The sequence below is a fragment of the Aquarana catesbeiana genome, linkage group LG03, assembly GCF_042186555.1.
Source record: "Aquarana catesbeiana isolate 2022-GZ linkage group LG03, ASM4218655v1, whole genome shotgun sequence".
NCBI classification, from domain to species: Eukaryota; Metazoa; Chordata; class Amphibia; order Anura; family Ranidae; genus Aquarana; species Aquarana catesbeiana.
The window spans coordinates 552,897,910-552,918,147 of NC_133326.1; the positions used below are offsets into that span (position 1 = coordinate 552,897,910).

A 20,238-nucleotide genomic window follows, 5' to 3' on the forward strand; every position below is an offset into this window, starting at 1 on the left:
CCCACTCCTTTCCTATTTCAATCTGACCATGCTAGGCATAGAAGCGCTTCTTTCCCAGTGTGGTCAGTATTCTGGCTGTGCTGAGAGAACTGCCTGTCTTTTCTCCAATGACCAGACCTGTGCTGGAACCCCACCCCCCACCACCACTGAACATCCATTCACTGAGAACATCAGTGTCCTGTTGTTTCTTCACCCCCCAGCTCTCTAAGCCTCTTACCTTTCATTTCTATTTTAAACGGAATGGGATGTTTTAAAAAGATAAGGGTTTCACATGTACTTTAAGGCCTCATGCACACATTTTAGAACTGCCAGTAGCGTTAGCTGTAGAAAGCTTTAGAATGAGTTTCGCAGTGTTTTTTTCAGCAAAACTATACTACCACAAAAGCTTATGTTTCAAAAATGTTCATTTAAAACACGTTTTTCAGAATTAGAGCATTTTTACAGCTGTAAAACTCCTCTTCAAGCCCAAGAGTTCTGGGGGGGGGTTCCAGCCAGAAAACACCCCAGCCAAAAACGCTGATAACAGCCTATGTGTGCATGGACACATAGGATAACATGCTGGGGAGTTTATTGGCTGCAGAAAAAAATGCCTGAAGCGAAAAACAGCAGCTGTAAAAATGTCCAGTGTGCATGAGGTCTTTTAATGTAGTGGCTGCTTTAATTTTTTAGGCTTTTTTCTTATTTCTTATTTTATTAATTTCATTTATTTTCACCTGGAGATCCAGCCAAGGGTGTCTCTACTCCACCAGAGGAGCAATGGAGACACCTATGGCACTGTCAATCTGGGGAGAAGTTAGTGTTATGCCATGTACATACAATTGGAAATTCAGGCAGCAATAGAGACAAATGAGAGCTTTTGGTCGGAAAATGCGACCGTGTGTATACTCTATCGGACTTTTGCGGGCGGAATTCCCGCCAACAAAAGATTGAGAGCAGGTTGTCAATTTTTCGGTCCGAAAAAATTCCTATCCGAAAATGCGATCGTCTGTACAAATTACGACGCACAAAATTCCTACGCACCCTCGGAAAAAATTCGACGCATGCTCAGAAGCATTGAACTTCATTTTCTCGGCTCGTCGTAGTGTTGTACATCACCGTGTTCTTGACGGTCGAAAGTTCAGAGAACTTTTGTGTGACCGTGTGTATGCAAGGCAAGCTTGAGGGAAAAACTATCCAAGTTTTTTCCGATGGAAAATCCACTCATGTGTACGCGGCATAAGATGCACTAGCAGGTTTGGATGAACAAAGTAAAGCTCAAACTTCAGGACACTTTTCAAGTAGTTACAGCAACAGTTTTGTTTTTTTTTTTTTGGGGGGGGGGGTTAAAGGTTTTTTTCTAAATAAATAAAAACTGATAATTGTAAACACCCCTGTCAGTGTTAAATGGTTTGCCCTAACTCTCTAAATTCCACTGAATTCTAAATTTTGCTGGACAGCTTGGTCTGTTAAAGAAAGTTGAAAAATAACAGACTTGCTGGCAGGATTCCCTTAGTGAAAAAAAGGAAAATATATCTAATGCAGCCACTTCAAGTAAGCCGCAATATATAATCTGTTGGCTATTGGGTTTAATACTGCTTTAAAGCTCTTTTACTGCTTAAGATCGTGTAAAAACTTTAATGTTCTTGACAAGCCACACTGTGTGGTAGCACATATGAAGTAAATGGTTCTCTTTATTGAGACATCAGGGGTCTATTAGACCCTGATGCCTCCTCTGCGCTCTATTGAAGCTAATCATGAACAGATAATGCAGAATGTAATCCCAGCCATGAGCTTCCCACCTCCTCGATCGTATGGCACACATTGAGAAAACTCCTCCCCTTCCTCAGCCTAGCCAAAGGCTGTTCCTGGAATCATGGTGGAAGGGGAGGAGCTTCCCCGAAACGCGTTTCAGCTTCTAGTGCAGTCAGGTGGCTCCATACAGACTTGCAGTGACAGGTGTTCCAGGAGTCTACTTATCAGTCACACACTACTGCTTCACTATCACTGAGGTTTGTGAGTACAATTCTTATTGTGTGTATTTTCATTTATGTGTTCAATAAAACTTAAACATACTGCACTACTGGGTTCTGTATTGTGCCCCCTTTATTTCCCTATAGTATTGTTTTGGAGTTCCCATTCCCATCCAACCATTCAGGAGGCAGCAGCTGAGCAATCTTTTAGGGCCGGTTCACGCCTGGAGTTGCACAGGAACGTCCTTCACGTTCCTGTGCTATTCACATGTCGTTCAGAGCGGTGTGATTTGAGCCCATTCGGGCTCAAATCACATTGCACCACACCAAAAAGTAGTGTATGCACTACTTTTGGAAACTCACTACAACCGGATTACATGGCACTTTTGTACCATAAAACCGAGTGCAGGAAAACGCACTGCATTTGCGACCTGCGTTTGGGGTGTCATTACACTAGTATTGACACCCGCTGCAGATCACAACTGCAGTGCGTTTTAAATGCAGTGTGGGAAACGTGCACTAAATATAGTGTGACATTGGGGATTGTTCAGCTCAAGTGGATAGATGCATTTTGGTGCAGTGAGTCCACATCAGAGAGGAATTTATAGTCAAGGGCCTAGTAGCTCACGTTTATTAAAGGGAAAAACAAAACAAAAGTCCATCCAGGAATCCAACGCAGGGGTCCAAGCTTCAATTAAATACACAAAATCCAAATGAAAATGCTATCCCACCTGGCTACTCTTCAGCAGTAATGCTGCTATAGGTACAGGCCCCTCAAACGAGCTGCTTGGATGCACACAGTCTTAGGCTCCTTGGCCGCACACAGCTTCAAGCCCTTCAATGCACACAGCTTTGGGCTCATTGGACGCACACAGCTTTGAAGCCCTTCAACGCACACAGCTTCTGGCTCCCTGGACACACACAGCTTTGAAGCTTTTTAATGCACACAGCATCTATCCTCACACAGAGACACTCACTAGCAGCCACTGCTCCAACTCCACCTTCCTTCTCCTCTCACCAGCCCTTCGTTATATGGGCTGTGTGCACCTGGGCACACACCCTGCTGGCTGTCCACAAGACACAGGGTTGGAGATCCCGTCCCACCCAAGACTCTGAAGGATCTCCAAACTACAGAGCCCCATAGGGAACCAGCAAAACCTGGAGAAAACTGCCAGAGCAGTTTTCTCTGTTTCAAATTTATGCTCTGTAGCTCTGCACTCAGCAGATATGCAGACTCATTTTCATAGGGACAGAGCCTTAGTCTGCAACAGTAGGTTTCCCACACCGTGTTCTGGTGTGAAACAGGCCCTCAGTGACAGTTTATTTAAAGCGGTTATAAACTCTTACATATATCCAGTGAAGTGACTGGCCTCAGATGACACCCGCCGGCATCCGGATTGCTAAAATCAGACGGATGGGGATACGTTCGCCATCCGTCCGGTTGATCGAATGACAATCAGATGGAAACGGACAGGCAGTCCACCTGACTGCGCCATATAGGAGAGCGGGCCGTGTCATCCGCCTGTTCAGCGGGGACCAGCGGAGAGATCCCTTGCTGAGCAGGCGGATCCGCTCCATCTGAAAGGGGCCTTACAGTGCAGTTTCCTTTACATCACAGCCCCCTTTATATTACAGTGCACCCTTTAAAGAGCAATCCTCCTTACATTAATGTAAAGGGGCACTGTGATGTAAAGAGGGGCTGTGATGTGAAGGGGAACTGAGGACACTGATATAAAGGAGGGACTGTGGGCTGAGGACAGACTCCGTGAATAGCCCCTGCTCCAAATCCCCCCCCCCCCCCCAGTCCCTGGGGAAATTGGACGGTCCCTGGTGCCAAAAAGGTTGTGGACTGCTGTGTGTAGTTGATTTTATAGTTGTTAGACAATATCTACGAAATGTATGCATTTCGCTATACTTTGTAACATCTGATTACATAATTATCTCTCTGCTACTTTTGTTGCCAAGAGTGCAAATATTTAGATCTTCAGAGTTTGTGCTGCTTGTACCAGCATTCCAGCTAACTTTCCAGCTACCATGAGACTTTTCTGGGCATTCTTTATTTTTTAGCCGAGCAATGGAAGCTTTGAATCCAGAATTGACAAAATTATTATTATTATACAGGATTTATATAGCGCCAACAGTTTACGCATCGCTTTACAATATAAAAGGGAGACAATACAGTTATAATACAATAAAATACAAGAGGATTAAGAAGGCCCTGCTTAGAAGAGCTTACAATCTAATAGGGTGGGACAGGTGGTACAAAAGGTTGTAACTGTGGGGAATGAACTGATGGAACTGGTAAAAGATTATTAGGATCACCTGAAGGTAGCAAGAGTAGGGGATAGCCGGAAAGGTGGAGGTAGCGAGTTCCAGAGGATGGGAGAGGCTCTGGAGAAATCCTGGAGACAAGCATAGGAGGAGGAGACAAGAGAGCTTGAGAGTAGGAGGTCTTAAAAAGAGCGGAGAGGACGATTTGGGTGATATTTGGAGACAAGATTGGTGATGTAGCTCGGGGCAGACAGAGTTGTGAATGGCTTTGTATGTTGTGGTTAGCACTTTGAATTTAATTCGCTGGGTGATCAGGAGCCAGTGTATGGATTGGAGGAGAGGGTTGGCAGACACTGAGCGGTTGGCAAGGTGGATAAGTCTGGCAGCAGTATTCATTATAGACTGAAGAGGGGATAGCCTATGGAGAGGCAGATGAGAAGGGAGTTGCAATAGTCAAGGCGAGAGATAACAAGGGAGTGAATGAGGAGGGGTGAATTTTAGAGATGTTACGGAGGTCAATTCTAAAAATACTCATTGTTTCCAGGTTCATTCACTAAAGATATGATGAGTAAATTGATTTTTGCTGGTCACTCTACACTCTGCCCACCATTGCCAGCCCGAGCCCCTAGAATGGCAGTGGAACCAGAGATACATAGTGGGGGTGGTCAGCACATTCAAGGGTGCGTGGAAGTGATCGGGTGGCTTTAGCACCAGGGAGTGACAGTTCAACCAATGAATGCAGCTTAAGGACAGATTTTTAAATATAAAAGGTGGATTTTTTTGAGAAATTTCACTGTTGCTGTATATCATATCATGTCGGTAATGTATTTATGCAGACTTGTAAATACACTAAAAAGTGCACATTAAGAAGGCTCCATGCACACTCGCTTAAAAATCGCTGCTTTTGTGTTTTGCCAGTAGAAGCAGCTCAATGTTATTGTGTGTCCATGCATCTTAGGAGGATTACAAGCATATTTTAAGCTCAACGTTTAGAGGCAGGAAAAAATACCCTTCTGGTTTGTGTTTTTGATTGGAGTGTTCTGTCAGAAAAAACATTAAACGCTAAACGTGCCTAAATATATGTACAAAAACGCTCTATAAGAGTGTTTTTTTTCCAGCCAAGGGAACTGGTGTTTTTTAAGCCCAGTGCGCATGGAGCCTAATGCCGCGTACACACGACCGGACTTTACGGCATACTTGGTCCTGCGTACCTCAGTCCGTTGGACAATTCGATCGTGTGTGGGCTCCAGCTGACTTTTTTTCCTCAAAAGTTCGACGGACCTAGAAATTAAACATGTTTCAAATCTTTTGGACGGACTCAAGTCCGGACGAAAAGTCCGCTCGTCTGTATGCTAGTCTGACAGACAAAAACCGACGCTAGGGCAGCTATTGGCTACTGGCTATGAACTTCTTTGGTTTAGTCCGGTCGTACGTCATCACGTACGAATCCGTCGGACTTTGGTTGATCGTGTGTAGTTAAGTCTGTTCATTCTGAAAGTCCGTCGTAAAGTCCGTCATAGTCCGCAGGACAAAGTCTGCCGTTAAGTCCGCTCGTGTGTACGCGGCATAAGTATTCCCAGAACACCATGTTGCCTGCAGGCCAAGGGATTTTGCACAGCTGTGTGGCATAGAATATTGAGGTGACACCAGAATGAAAAAACATCAGGGCTTGTAGGCTGTACCATCTGCATGTCTTACCATGCTGCAATGCCTTAACCTTGTATGTTATGGCTGTACCATACAGATCCATCGTAGTTGTATCCTCAGCAGTCAGGGGATGAGTGGAAGTCCTTAGATAACAATACAAATATTCATAGTTTGCCTGGCTCTACACTACAATGTGTACTGTTGGAACGCTGATCAGTACTCTGATGGCTGTGTGCATTCTTCAGGTTGCTTGCATTGCAGGCTTTGGTGTGCTCATTCTGCTGTTATGTGGCACCACAGTCCGTGCACCTCTCTGAAGTTCCCGATACCTGTGCAGGATCTCGCTGTAATTTGGGGAGTTACTCTTCAGGGTCAATTTGTGGGGTTTGCGTTGATGTTGGGGGGCAGAGAAGAAGCCAGACTCCTCTGGGGTGGGGACTGCATGTTCCAAATTGCTAGCAGCACTTCTGTCAAGCGACGGGTACCTGCTGAAAACACCAAATGGATAAAAAGTGACCTGCATAGAGTTAGCATGTTCTCCCTGTGCTTGTATGGGTTTCCTTCAACACTCCAAAGACATGCTCGTAGGTTAATTGGCTTTCTAAATTGACTCTAGTATGTGTATGTATGAATGAGAGTTAGGGACCTTGTAAGCTCCTTGAGCGCACGGACTGATGTGAATTTACTGTATGTAAAAAGCGGTGCGTAAAGTTTGAGTGCCATTTAAAAAGGCCTGTAATAATGGATAAATAAATAATTTATATTAATTAACCCCTTGACGCCGGCTGTACGCAAATATGCAGCCTCCCAGCGCCTGGTCCATAGCGCTGAGGGGCCGCATATTTGCGTTAACTGCCCCCAATACACCTGTGGCGAGAGCGTGCGCCTGGCACAGCTACCATCGCTTTACCGAAAGTTTTCGGACCACGTGACAGCCAATGACGATGGTCACGTGATCTTAAGCCATGCCCCACCTCCCAGCATCATAAACCTCTTAAAAGGCCAGGAGCCCCCAGCACCAAGAGGCTAAAGTGAAAGCCCTAACTGGATGACATATAGTTTGATCTATGCACGGTTTACTATCATCAATTACTTGTTTTCACTTTTTTCATCCTTTGTTAAATCTCAGTTCTACTGATCTCCTTCAGCCCCTATGCAGCCACTTCCTGTCTACATTCACTCCAGCGATGGCTGTATGGCATTTCTCACAGATGGTGACAACAGTTTACCATGCCTGTGTAATGCCAGTTGAATTGGCCACTTGTAGTCTCTACCGGATCGGAAGCCCATGTGACAGGGTGACAACACAAAAGCACAATTAGGAGACAGAGTGTTGTCACCCTATAACAGAAAATACCTGATGAGGGCCTTTGTGGCAGGATCACTAGGCAATATTGTAATGACAGGTGCAGATTTAAAAAATAACTTTTGAACTGACATCTACATCTGTCAAAACTTATATGAGGTTTTCTTTTACTCTAATGAGTTCATGCTATTTGTATATGCACATTTCTTAGGCTCCTTTGATTTATTTCTCTCTCTGGTTGCTCTTCAGCACTCAGTGCAGAGAGCATGTGAGAAAGAGAGGACTACGCACTTGAAAAAGCAGTGACATTTTCGTGCAGCACTCGAGGGACAACTATTGGGGAGACGGCATTAATCTGTGTATTACAATCAGCTGACACTCTGTCAAGTTATATGAGCAATTCCCCTTATCATTCTATACCTCCTGGACTAAATTAATTCAGTCTGTTTGGCTGTCTTTTGTCTCTGTCCCTGTCTCTGTGTGTCTTCTATCTCTTTTCCCTGTCTGCATTGTCATTTTGTATTGTAGGCCTTTGCATAGGAAGATTTTATCAGATTCTAGTGATCAATTTTTTTTTTTTTTGTACAAAGGTCTAGTGATCAATCTTTCTTTAACCACTTCAATACAGGGCATTTTTACCCCCTTCCTGCCCAGGCCAATTTTCAGCTTTCAGCGCTGTCAGACTTTGAATGACAATTGCGCAGTCATGCGACCTTGTACCCCAATTAAATTTTGAGCGTTTTTTTTCCCCCACAAATAGAGCTTTCTTTTGGTGGTATTTGATCACCTCTGCGTTTTTTATTTTTTGCGCTATAAGCAAGAAAAGTGACAATTCTGAAAAAAAAAACCACAATATTTATTACTTTTTCCTATAATAAATATCCCATTTAAAAAAAAAAAAAAACAATTTTTTTCCTCAGTTTAGGCCGATATGTACTCTTCTACATATTTTTGATAAAAAAAAATCCCAATAAGCGTATATTGGTTGGTTTGCGCAAAAATTATAGTGTCTACAAAATAGGGGATAGATTTGCATTTTTATTATTATTATTTTTTTTACTACTAATGGCAGCGATCTGTGATTTTCATCATGACTATGACATGACAGCGGACAGATCAGACACTTTGACACTATTTTGGGACCATTGACATTTATAAAGCGACCAGTGCTATAAAAATGCACTGATTACTGTGTAAATGTGACGGCAGGGAAGGGGTTAACACTAGGGGGTGCTGAAGGGGTTAAATGTGTGTCCTAGGGAGTGATTCTAACTGTGGGGGGAGGAGACCGATCAGTGTTCCTCTGTACAAGGAACATACGATCAGTTCTCCTCTCCCCTGACAGGACGTGGATCTGTGTGTTTACACACACAGATCCACGTCCCTGCTCTGTGATGAGCAATCGCGGGTGCCCGACGGACATCACGGCTGCCGGGCACGCGCATTGGGCCCCAAGTGATGCGGCGATCCATAATGCCACAATGCCGGGAAGTCGAGGACGTCATATGACGCCTGCCCGGAAAGACGTAGGGAACTGGTTAAGGAATGTATAAAAATGTGTAAAAAGAGTTGTTTTTAGTTCCTTACCAGGGTAAATTCAACACGTAATATTTGAATAATTAATCTTTACCACTTGCAACTGGCAGCTTTTCTTGCTTTGTTTTTCTACAGCTGTGAAAAAATCTCAACAGCAGAATGAGAAGGGATTACACAGGCTCTACACAGGTTGCTTAAAGCCTAAAGCCTAAAGCTAGCCATACACTGTTCCTTTTATTTTATTTTTTTCATGATTCCCCTATCCACACAAGCAAACCCCCCCACGGGACATTGTAATCTGACAGCAGCACCCGCCGCCGAGGTGCTCCTTGGATTTTGGACCCCTCTATGCAGCTAGGCTGTGAAAAAGTCTCACGCATGAGGTATCCTCATACTCAGGAGGCATAACAGAATGTGTTTTGTGGTGTAATTATAAGTATGCCTATGCTGTGTGTGAGACATAACTTGTTAAAATTATAACTGTGTGCAAAAAAATAAAACACATATTATTTCATTTCATCATTTTGCAAAAATGTACAACCTCACAAAAATTCGCCATGCCTCTTAATAAATACCATGGCCTGTTTACTTTCCAAAAAGAGGTCATTTGAGGTGGTATTTGTACTGCCCTGGCATTTTAGAGCCTCAAGAAATGAGATAGGCCGTCAATACATACGGTATATACCATATACCAGCTTGTAGACTCTAACTTTCACACAGACTAAATAATATACACTGATTTGGGTTATTTATTTAACAGAAAAGTGATTTGGGTTATTTTTACCAAAGAAATAAAGCAGAATACATTTATTTTATGAAGAAAGATTACTTACAAAATGCTATAACAGAAAAAGGAAAAAGGTATTTTTTTCAAAAATTTCTGTTTTTTTTTTAGCAAAAAAATAAAAACCCAATGGGGATTAAGTACCGCCATAGGCAAGCTGTCTGACACAAGAAAATGATAAAGAAAAATCTATTTGGGTACAGTGTTGCATGACTGAGTAAATGTCATTCAAAGTGTGAGAAGTGCTGAAATCTGAAAAATAGCCTCAGCAGAAACAAGGTGAAACAGTCCGTTCTTGAAGTGGTTAAAGTGTTACTAAATCCAGGAGCCTGCATTCACTATATCTGGTCCCCCACAGACCACAGTATTTATTTTATTTTATTTATTTATTTCAGGTACTTATATAGCGTTGTCAATTTACGCAGCGCTTTACATATACATTGTACATTCACATCAGTCCCCACCCTCAAGGAGCTTACACTCTAAGGTCCCTGAGTGCCGGTTCACACTGCTGCGCTGTGAATTTGTTCCGTTTTTTTGTCCTGTGTGAGGTGAGATTTTACCGTGAATTTACAGCGATTTTACCACGAATTTCAGGAGTTGGACATAGCTGCAATTGATGTTCTAGCCAATGGAATCATAATGTACAAAAAAAAGGTGTTAACTTCCTGTGTACTTCCTGGTGTTTGTGGAGAGTAGTGTGGTGGAATTCGCACATATCTGAACCAACAATGCGATTCCAGAACAATTTACATTGATGTCTATGGAGACTAAATTCGCAACGCAACGCTGTAAACTCGCACAAGACCCTTTTTTTAATCGCATCGCATTCGTAGAGGAATTGCAACGCATGTATGTGAACGACCGTCATTGAAAACAATGACTTTATGGATGACATGCGAATTTAGAATGTTTTTGACGCATCACATTCGTTATGAACTCGCATCAGTGTGAACCGGCACTCAATCACATTCATACATACTAGGGACAATTTAGACAGGATCCAATTAACCTAAAAGCATGTCTTTGGAGTGCGGGAGGAAACCGGAGTACCCGGAGGAAACCCACACAGGCACAGGGAGAACATGCAAACTCCAGGCAGGTAGTGTCATGGTTGGGATTCGAACCAGCAACCCTTCTTACTGCTAGGTGAAAGTGCTATCCACTACACCACTGTGCCACCCCAGTACACAGAACATGGAAATTCTATTATTTAACCACTTGAGCCCCGGACCATTATGCTGCCTAAGGACCAGAGGTCTTTTTCCAATTTGGCACTGCGTCGCTTTAACTGCTAATTGCGCGGTCATGCAATGCTGTACCCAAACGAAATTTGCGTCCTTTTCTTCCCACAAATAGAGCTTTCTTTTGATGGTATTTGATCACCTCTGCGGTTTTTATTTTTTGCGCTATAAACGGAAAAAGACCGAAAATTTTGAAAAAAAATGATATTTTCTACTTTTTGTTATAAAAAAAATCCAATAAACTAAATTTTAGTCATACATTTAGGCCAAAATGTATTCGGCCACATGTCTTTGGTAAAAAAAATGTCAATAAGCGTATATTTATTGGTTTGCGCAAAAGTTATAGCGTCTACAAACTAGGGTACATTTTCTGGAATTTACACAGCTTTTAGTTTATGACTGCCTATGTCATTTCTTGAGGTGCTAAAATGGCAGGGCAGTACAAAACCCCCCCAAATGACCCCATTTTGGAAAGTAGACACCCCAAGGAAATTGCTGAGAGGCATGTTGAACCCATTGAATATTTATTTTTTTTGTCCCAAGTGATTGAAAAATGACAAAAAAAAAAAAAAAAAAAAAATATTTACAAAAAGTCGTCACTAAATGATATATTGCTCACACAGGCCATGGGCATATGTGGAATTGCACCCCAAAATACATTTAGCTGCTTCTCCTGAGTATGGGGATACCACATGTGTGGGACTTTTTGGGAGCCTAGCCGCGTACGGGGCCCCGAAAACCAATCACCGCCTTCAGGATTTCTAAGGGTGTAAATTTTTGCTTTCACTCTTCACTGCCTATCACAGTTTCGGAGGCCATGGAATGCCCAGGTGGCACAAAACCCCCCAAAATGACCCCATTTTGGAAAGTAGACACCCCAAGCTATTTGCTGAGAGGCATATTGAGTCCATGGAATATTTTATATTTTGACACAAGTTGCGGGAAAGTGACACTTTTTTTTTTTTTTTTTTTTTTTTTTCATAAAGTTGTCACTAAATGATATATTGCTCACACAGGCCATGGGCATATGTGGAATTGCACCCCAAAATACATTTACCTGCTTCTCCTGAGTATGGGGATACCACATGTGTGGGACTTTTTGGGAGCCTAGCCGCGTACTGGACCCCGAAAACCAATCACTGCCTTCAGGATTTCTAAGGGTGAAAATTTTTGATTTCACTCTTTACTGCCTATCACAGTTTCGGAGGCCATGGAATGCCCAGGTGGCACAAAACCCCCCCAAATGACCCCATTTTGGAAAGTAGACACCCCAAGCTATTTGCTGAAAGGCATGGTGAGTATTTTGCAGCTCTCATTTGTTTTTGAAAATGAAGAAAGACAAGAAAAAACATTTTTTTTTTTTCTTTTTTCAATTTTCAAAACTTTGTGACAAAAAGTGAGGTCTGCAAAATACTCACTATACCTCTCAGCAAATAGCTTGGGGTGTCTACTTTCCAAAATGGGGTCATTTGGGGGGGTTTTGTGCCACCTGGGCATTCCATGGCCTCCGAAACTGTGATAGGCAGTGAAGAGTGAAATCAAAAATTCACGCCCTTAGAAAGCCTGAAGGCGGTGCTTGGTTTTCGGGGTCCCGTACGCGGCTAGGCTCCCAAAAAGTCTCACACATGTGGTATCCCCGTACTCAGGAGAAGCAGCAGAATGTATTTTGGGGTGTAATTTCACATATTTCCATGGCATGTTTGAGCAATATATCATTTAGTGACAACTTTGTGCAAAAAAAAAAAAAAAATTTGTCTCTTTCCCGCAACTTGTGTCGCAATATAAAATATTCCATGGACTCGACATGCCTCTCAGCAAATAGCTTGGGGTGTCTACTTTCCAAAATGGGGTCATTTGGGGGGGTTTTGAACTGTCCTGGCATTTTATGCACAACATTTAGAAGCTTATGTCACACATCACCCACTCTTCTAACCACTTGAAGACAAAGCCCTTTCTGACACTTATTGTTTACATGAAAAAGTTTTTTTTTTTTTGCAAAAAAATTACTTTGAACCCCCAAACATTATATATTTTTTTAAAGCAAATGCCCTACAGATTAAAATGGTGGGTGTTTCATTTTTTTTTTTCACACAGTAATTGCGCAGCGATTTTTCAAACGCATTTTTTGGGGAAAAAACACACTTTTTTTAATTTTAATGCACTAAAACACGCTATATTGCCCAAATGTTTGATGAAATAAAAAAGATGATCTTAGGCTGAGTACATGGATACCAAACATGACATGCTTTAAAATTGCGCACAAACGTGCAGTGGCAACAAAATAAATACATGTTTAAAAGCCTTCAAAAGCCTTTACAGGTTACCACTTTAGATTTACAGAGGAGGTCTACTGGAAAAATTACTGCACTCGATCTGGCCTTCGCGGTGATACCTCACATGCATGGTGCAATTGCTGTTTATGTTTGACGACAGACCGCCGCTTGCGTTCGCCTTAGCGCGAGAGCAGGGGGCGACAGGGGTGTTTTTTTTTTTTTTTTTTTTTTTCTTTATTATTTTTTTGCTTTTTTAATCTTACTTTTAAACTGTTCCTTTCATATTTTTTTTTTTAATCATTTTTATTGTTATCTCGGGGAATGTAAATATCCCCTATGATAGCAATAGGTAGTGACAGGTACTCTTTTTTGAAAAAATTGTGGTCTATTAGACCCTAGATCTCTCCTCTGCCCTCAAAGCATCTGACCACACCAAGATCGGTGTGATAAAATGCTTCCCCAATTTCCCAATGGCGCTATTTACATCCGGCGAAATCTAAGTCATGAAATACTCGTAGCTTCCGGTTTCTTAGGCCATAGAGATGTTTGGAGCCACTCTGGTCTCTGATCAGCTCTATGGTCAGCTGGCTGAATCACCGGCTGCATTCTCAGGTTCCCTGTTGAGACAGGAGAGCCAGAGAAAAACACGGAAGACGGTTGGGGGGGGGGGGCATTCCCTCCCACGGCTTGTAAAAGCAGTCTAGAGGCTAATTAGCCGCTAGGATTGCTTTTACATGAAAGCCGACCGCTGGCTGAAAAGAATGATACCAAGATGATACCTAAACCTGCAGGCATCATTCTGGTATAACCACTCAAAGTCGTGAATGGCGTACCTGAAGACAAAAAAATGGTTAACAATGGTTAACAATAAAGCACAGTGAAGTGTAAATAATTACACACCTGAAAAACAAACATGATAAAACATAATAACAATAACAATAACAATAAAACATTGCAGAATAGAATACAGTAAAAAAGAGCAGAACAATAGAGAGAGAGAATAGAGAGAGAGAGAACAATAAAACAACAACTATTTTTTTTTATTTCATATTTTTTTTTTTTTTTACACTTTTTTTGTAACTAACTTTTATAACGGTAACCGGTTCCAGGTTCGGGTCTCTCAAAATGCGATGGCATCTTGTGAGACCCTGTGAAAGTGTGCCTAGTCTGTGCAATGCTGTACCCTACGCTAATACTCAACTAGTGAATGGTAGCGTTCAAAACATTCACCAATGCAAAGACCAGGATTGTCAGGACAGGAGGGACAATAATAGCGGGTGTCACGCCTATATCCGCGCTTGCTGCAGACACGACATCTTTTTTGGGGGGTTCGTTGGGTAGGGGTATTCGGGAGGACATAAAAATGCCTCTCATGCAGCCGACTGCATTTGGTTGGGGATGTGAATGGGGGAAGTACGGGCGCTGCAGAAGCGGTGGGTTCCCAATTAGGATTGGCGAATGCAGCAGGAAGGGCACTATGGGCACGATGGGCCTGTGTTTGTCTTTTTGGTGGCAGCGGGACACTACTTGTGCTTGCCACCTCACCAGCTTCAACTGCACTTATGGGACTCGCCACGTCACCACGTGTTACTGCAGTGCTGGTTTGACTACGACCGGGGTGTACTAGGCCGCTGGCGCTTGCCAGTTCACCAAAACGCTACCAAAAAACGTTAGCGATCGCAGGGATCAGGCCTGACTCTGCGAACGCTGCAGTTATGCGTTTAGTGTTTTGTAAGTGTCAGTGATCGATCGATACTGCACTTGGGTGGGCTGGGCCGGGCCGGGCGGAGGGGCAAAACGCAGGTGCTAGCAGGTATCTGGGCTGATCCCGCTAACACTGCGTTTTTGGGAACCCTAAACTGCTGGTGACGCTAGTATAGATCTGATCGGATCAGATATTGATGCGATCAGATACTATACCACTAAGGGAGGTGTACGGTGCGTGCGTGGGTGTTAGCGGTACTGGCGCTAATCTGACGCTGCCTGGGGCTGGTGCTTGCCAGTTCACCAAAACGCTACAAAAAAAACTGTTAGCGATCGCAGGGATCAGGCCTGACTCTGCGAACGCTGCAGTTATGCGTTTAGTGTTTTGTAAGTGTCAGTGATCGATCGATACTGCACTTGGGTGGGCTGGGCTGGGCCGGGCGGAGGGGCAAAACGCAGGTGCTAGCAGGTATCTGGGCTGATTCCGCTAACACTGCGTTTTTGGGAACCCTAAACTGCTGGGGACGCTAGTATAGATCTGATCGGATCAGATATTGATCCGTTCAGATACTATACCACTAAGGGAGGCGTATGCTGCGTGCGTGGGTGTTAGCGGTACTGGCGCTAACCTGACGCCTGGGGCTGGTGCTTGCCAGTTCACCAAAATGCTACCAAAAAAACTGTTAGCGATCGCAGGGATCAGGCCTGACTCTGCGAACGCTGCAGTTATGCGTTTAGTGTTTTGTAAGTGACAGTGATCGATCGATACTGCACTTGGGTGGGCTGGGCGGAGGCACAAAACGCAGGTGCTAGCAGGTATCTGGGCTGATCCCGCTAACACTGCGTTTTTGGGAACCCTAAACTGCTGGGGACGCTAGTATAGATCTGATCGGATCAGATATTGATCCGATCAGATACTATACCACTAAGGGAGGCGTATGCTGCATGCGTGGGTGTTAGCGGTACTGGCGCTAATCTGACGCTGCCTGGGGCGACGCATATCACCGCCGGGCGATCAGGGGGCTAAACCTTTATTTGGTAATAAACGGCGGGTGCCCTGACACTATAAAAAATAAACGAACTAACCAGCGTCATTCGTAACGGTTATACGGTGATCAGTGGTGAAAGGGTTAACTAGGGGGCAATCAAGGGGTTAAAACATTTATTAGGTAGTATATGGGGGTCCCTGACGCTATAAAACGCTGACGGCGAACCTAAATATTTACCTCACTAACTAGCGTCACCAGCGACACTAATACAGCGATCAGAAAAGTGATCGCTTAGTGACACTGGTGACAGGGGGTGATCAAGGGGTTAAAACTTTATTAGGGGGGGTTAGGGGGGTACCCTAGACCTAAAGGGGGGTAATACTCACTGTCCCAACACTGTAACTGTCACAAACTGACACTATGCAGTAATCAGAAAAAAAAAAAAAAAAAAAACTGCTGGTGTCAGTTTGTGACAGGGGGGGGGGTGATTGGGGGGTGATTGGGGGGGATCGGGGGGGGGATCGGGGTGTTTTGTGTGCCTGGCATGTTCTACTGTGTGTGTGTGTGTTGGTGCACTCACATAGATGTCTTCTCTCCTCGGGCCGGAACGGAAAATACCGACCCGAGGGGAGATGACATCACTTCCTTTGCTGCTGTTTAGCATACAGCAGCAAAGGAGTGTTTTCATTGGCCGGCGGCGATCGCGAGGGGGGGGCCACGAACGGATGGTCTCCCCCTCATCACCGATCGCCGCTGGACAAAAGACGACCGCCTCGGGCACCGGGGGGGGGTCCGATCGGACCCCCCACCCGCGGAAGGCAAATCACGTACCCTGTACGTGATTTTGCCTGTCCGTGCCACTTTGCCGACGTACATCGGCGTGAGGCGGTCGTCAAGTGGTTAAGTAAATATAAACTGCTAAATACCATTTCTTATCAGCAGTATATAGCAGTCTTGTGACTTCTATCTGTGTCTGGTTAAAGCTTGTAGGAGGAGTTTTCGTTCTCCCCTGACTGTCCTTAGAGGCTGCAGGACCCCTGACCCTCTGTCTGGACAGTGCTGATTGGCCCTGTGCTTATCACATGCACCCTCCCAAGAAAAAAAAAAAAAAAACTCTCTGAAAAACTAAACTGAGCATGTGCAGAGTGACTCCAAGGGCTCTGTCTTATCAGGAGATGGATTGGGGACAGTGGAAGAAGGGGAGGACCAGAGAAGACAGGGTCAAAAAGCCTTTTTACACAATGCACAGGATTAACCCCTTAGGTTCCACAGGGAGTATAACAAGCATGCTTTACTGCATACCCAGACTGATTTTATTGTTGTGGGTTTTATAACACTTTAAACTTTGCTAATCTTGCTAAACTGGTGGGTTTTGGTAATACAGGTTTACAGTTACTCCCACTAGCAGCTAAGGCTTGGTTCACACTGCTGCGACATGGGATCTGACTTGTGAGACCCCAAGTCACATGACACGTCAAATGCAATGTTTCCCTATGAGAGCTGTCTTAACTGATACTACACAAGCCGCTCCAATTTTAGAAAAGGTTTCTGCGCTACTTTGGTCCAACTTGGTGCAATTTCAGCCTTTTTTCAGGCTCCTAAATAGCATCCAAGTTGGATCAAGTCAGAAGGAAGTCACAGGGCAAAGTCGCACGACTTTGCCCTCGCAGCAGTGTGAACTGAGCCTAAAGCGGTGTCATATTTAATGCAGGTCAGTATGTTACAAGGCAGAGCAGAGGCACTCTGGGGAAATAAGTGCAACCTCAGAAATCGGAGTCACTTTGCAGGGCAGAGTATATAACAGCTAGGCAGTAGGAACTAGAGCAACTTCAAAAGGCTTATACCAACCAATTTAGTCCACTCACCATTTGTACCCAGGAGGTGGAAGTATGTTCCCTTGTGAGTCCATAGGAGGCGCTCTTCCTTGGCTCCGTATATGTAAAGCACGTGCTTCCCTCTCGTCCCTCCGAACCCCGCTGCAACGAGCAAACTTACTCCATGTGTTCTCCTCCATTCGGGAGGGCGCAGGGATGGAGTCTTGGGGTCTGGGGCTGGCTGGGGCCGCGGTTACCTGTCTCCACACAGCACTATCATATGGTCGGTCCGGCCGCAGCGGAAGGAGAGGGGGCAGCCGGCTGACCTCTAGCCAAGTCAGGTAGCCCAGGGTGTGAGAAGTGGACTGCTCCATCTTTAGAGGGCTCCTCAGTCTTCTCAGCAGCTCCAATTTTGCATCACTGTAAGGAGGGCTCTGGAGTAATATCCGATGGTTTCCACGGGGCGCAAAGCCAGGAGAGTGAACTGGGGGATCGGGTAGCAAGGGCACAGGGTGGGGGGAGGGAATTACTGCTGTTGACATGTCTGTAAACCTAGAAAGACCTGAAACAGAAATCAAGCTTTAAAATCAGGTCCAACCTGACCCATAGATTTATACTAAGAGAGATAAAGGGGAACAGTAAAGCCCAATCATTGTGCAACACTACATAACAAGCATGGCCTGCATCTATGATAAGCAAAAATGGCTGCCCCCCATGTCTAAATATATTTACAAACTACACACACACAAAAATTAGATTTCAAAAACATTTGTGCACCCTGATAAGATTATTTAAGCCCTAACAACCCTTTACAGAGGGGAAATATGGAGGCTGCCATTGCTGACCTCAATGTTCTGACATAGAACTAGTATGCAGCTAGCGAAATTGGAGCAAAGTTATAACTTTTATCTACATCCCGATCAGTGATTTAATAGGTATAGAAGCCTGTGGATCAACATAACAGGCAAGTTATTTCACAGGCCGAGGTGCAGAATGAAAACATCCGCTAAGGCTACAGCACCATCATCTGGCAGAAGGAGAATACTGCAGCCAGCAAGCATGATAGGAAAACCGCTTAGGGCCCATTCACACTTCTGTATGTGGAAACATGCATTGCTACAAAGCATCTGCTCTATGTACAGTGAAAGTCATTGTGAACGGCACTCCAATGCATTGTACAGTTAAGTACAATGCACCACAATGCTTAGGCTTCATGTACACGGGAGGTTGTTCAACCTCTCCTGATTGATTTAACTTGACAGCTAGAAACTGGCATCTAAAAACGGCCGCTTAGCCGCGTTTACATGCCGCATTTGCGTCTAGAAGTGTTTGAAAAGAATATATATATATATATATATATATATATATTTTTTCAAAATAGCCAAAACTGAAAAACGCCTGTAAACGAAACGCGGCTAAACGCGAGTTACCGCGTTTAGCGCTTGAAATGCCTCTAAACACAGCTTCTGAACACATTTTTTTGGGTTCCAAAAAAAAGCCTCTAAACGCAACTGCCTATAAATGACCTTGTGTACATGTACTGATAAGATAACATAGAGGGGAGTTCAGGAGCAGACTCCCAACTGCTCCTAAATGTCCGTTTACCAGCAGCAGTGTACATGAGACCTTATACTGTGCATTGTGGTGCACTGCATTTTGAAAGAAATGTTATATTTTTTAAAACATTGTGGTGTGTTTGCATTCCATTCACACATATGGATTTTGGTAAGACGCACTAAAATGCATATTGCAACAAAGCATGGCAATGCACCTGCTCTATGGACAGTGCCAATTATTGTGAATTGCACCCCAACACATTGTATAGTAATGCTCACCAACGCAACAGACATATACCTTGCTTTGTTTAAAAAAAAAAAAAATAATAATATTAAAAAAAAGGGTCATGCATGTTTTTTCATCCAAATAATATTAACAACCATATGCAAAGGTATGTTTAAGTGCGAATGGGCCCTTAAAGATTTTGGGGTATGTACATGATTTGTTTGAAATCGACATTTAGGTTCACATTTTCTAGCTAGGATTAGCACTACTTCCTATGAAAAATATTATTTATTAATAAACTATGCAAAAGGGAAAAAAACTAAAGGGGTTCTAACCTTTCCCTACTGTAGCCAAAAAGTTATAAATTTCAGATACACTTTAAATCGAGGGCTGAATCTGCCTCATATACAGAAACAAGGCAAGTGGAAATGCTGTGCTATACCCCATAGCAACCACTGAGAGAGGTGTTAGGGTATATGACTATCACAGTGAATGAAGTTTTTGGATTAGGAACAGATAGAAGTTACAGATAAACTCACCAGTCTAGTAGAGGTGACTTCACATTGTTTGCAGGCATGTGTATGTGTGTGTGTGTGTTTGCTATCCATGGCGACAGCCCGGGGAGGGGAGGTGTATGTGTGCTCACAAATCTCTGCTCAGTGTGTGATCAGGGTAACATAACAATGAATGGACTGCTTCTTATACCAACCACACACTCCTTTATTTGTCTATTCATTTTTCCAGATCTGGAATATTCAAAAAGCGGGAGCATAAATGCAATCTACAGTATATTATGACCTATACCACAATATTATTTACCAGAGTTCAAGGAGCAAATTTATAAAGGGAAAGATTGTCAAATTGTGAATGCTTGGTTAATGTCACATTCCCTGCTTTATAAGTAAAAAATAAAGTATGCAAACCCCACATTTTTCTTTA

At 43.6% G+C, this 20,238-nt stretch overlaps 1 protein-coding gene across 2 annotated transcripts; it reads right to left on the reverse strand.

The window, feature by feature from the left end:
- Nucleotides 1–3,990: 3,990 nt before the first annotated feature.
- On the reverse strand, nt 3,991–19,967 carry TEX52 (testis expressed 52). 2 transcript variants are annotated; one of them, XM_073621674.1, is made up of 3 exons: nt 19,839–19,967; nt 17,569–18,079; nt 3,991–6,352 (listed from the first exon to the last, which is right to left on the reverse strand). In XM_073621674.1, the coding sequence occupies exons 2-3, from the start codon at nt 18,057–18,059 to the stop codon at nt 6,109–6,111; spliced, it is 735 nt and encodes a 244-aa protein (XP_073477775.1). In that variant the 5' UTR covers nt 18,060–18,079; nt 19,839–19,967; the 3' UTR covers nt 3,991–6,108. The 2 variants fall into 2 exon arrangements, with proteins under 2 accessions (XP_073477775.1, XP_073477774.1); XM_073621673.1 differs by having other exon boundaries at nt 3,991–6,355.
- Between the last annotated feature and the right edge of the window lie 271 nt (nt 19,968–20,238).

Coding starts and splice junctions, on each gene's coding strand:
- TEX52 (XM_073621673.1), bottom strand. CDS start 18,059: ATGTCAACAGCAGTAATTCCCTCCCCCCACCCTGTGCCCTTGCTACCC. Junction 6,356..17,568: donor CCACCTCCTGGGTACAAATG/GTGAGTGGACTA, acceptor TGGTGTTTTCAG/CAGGTACCCGTCGCTTGACA.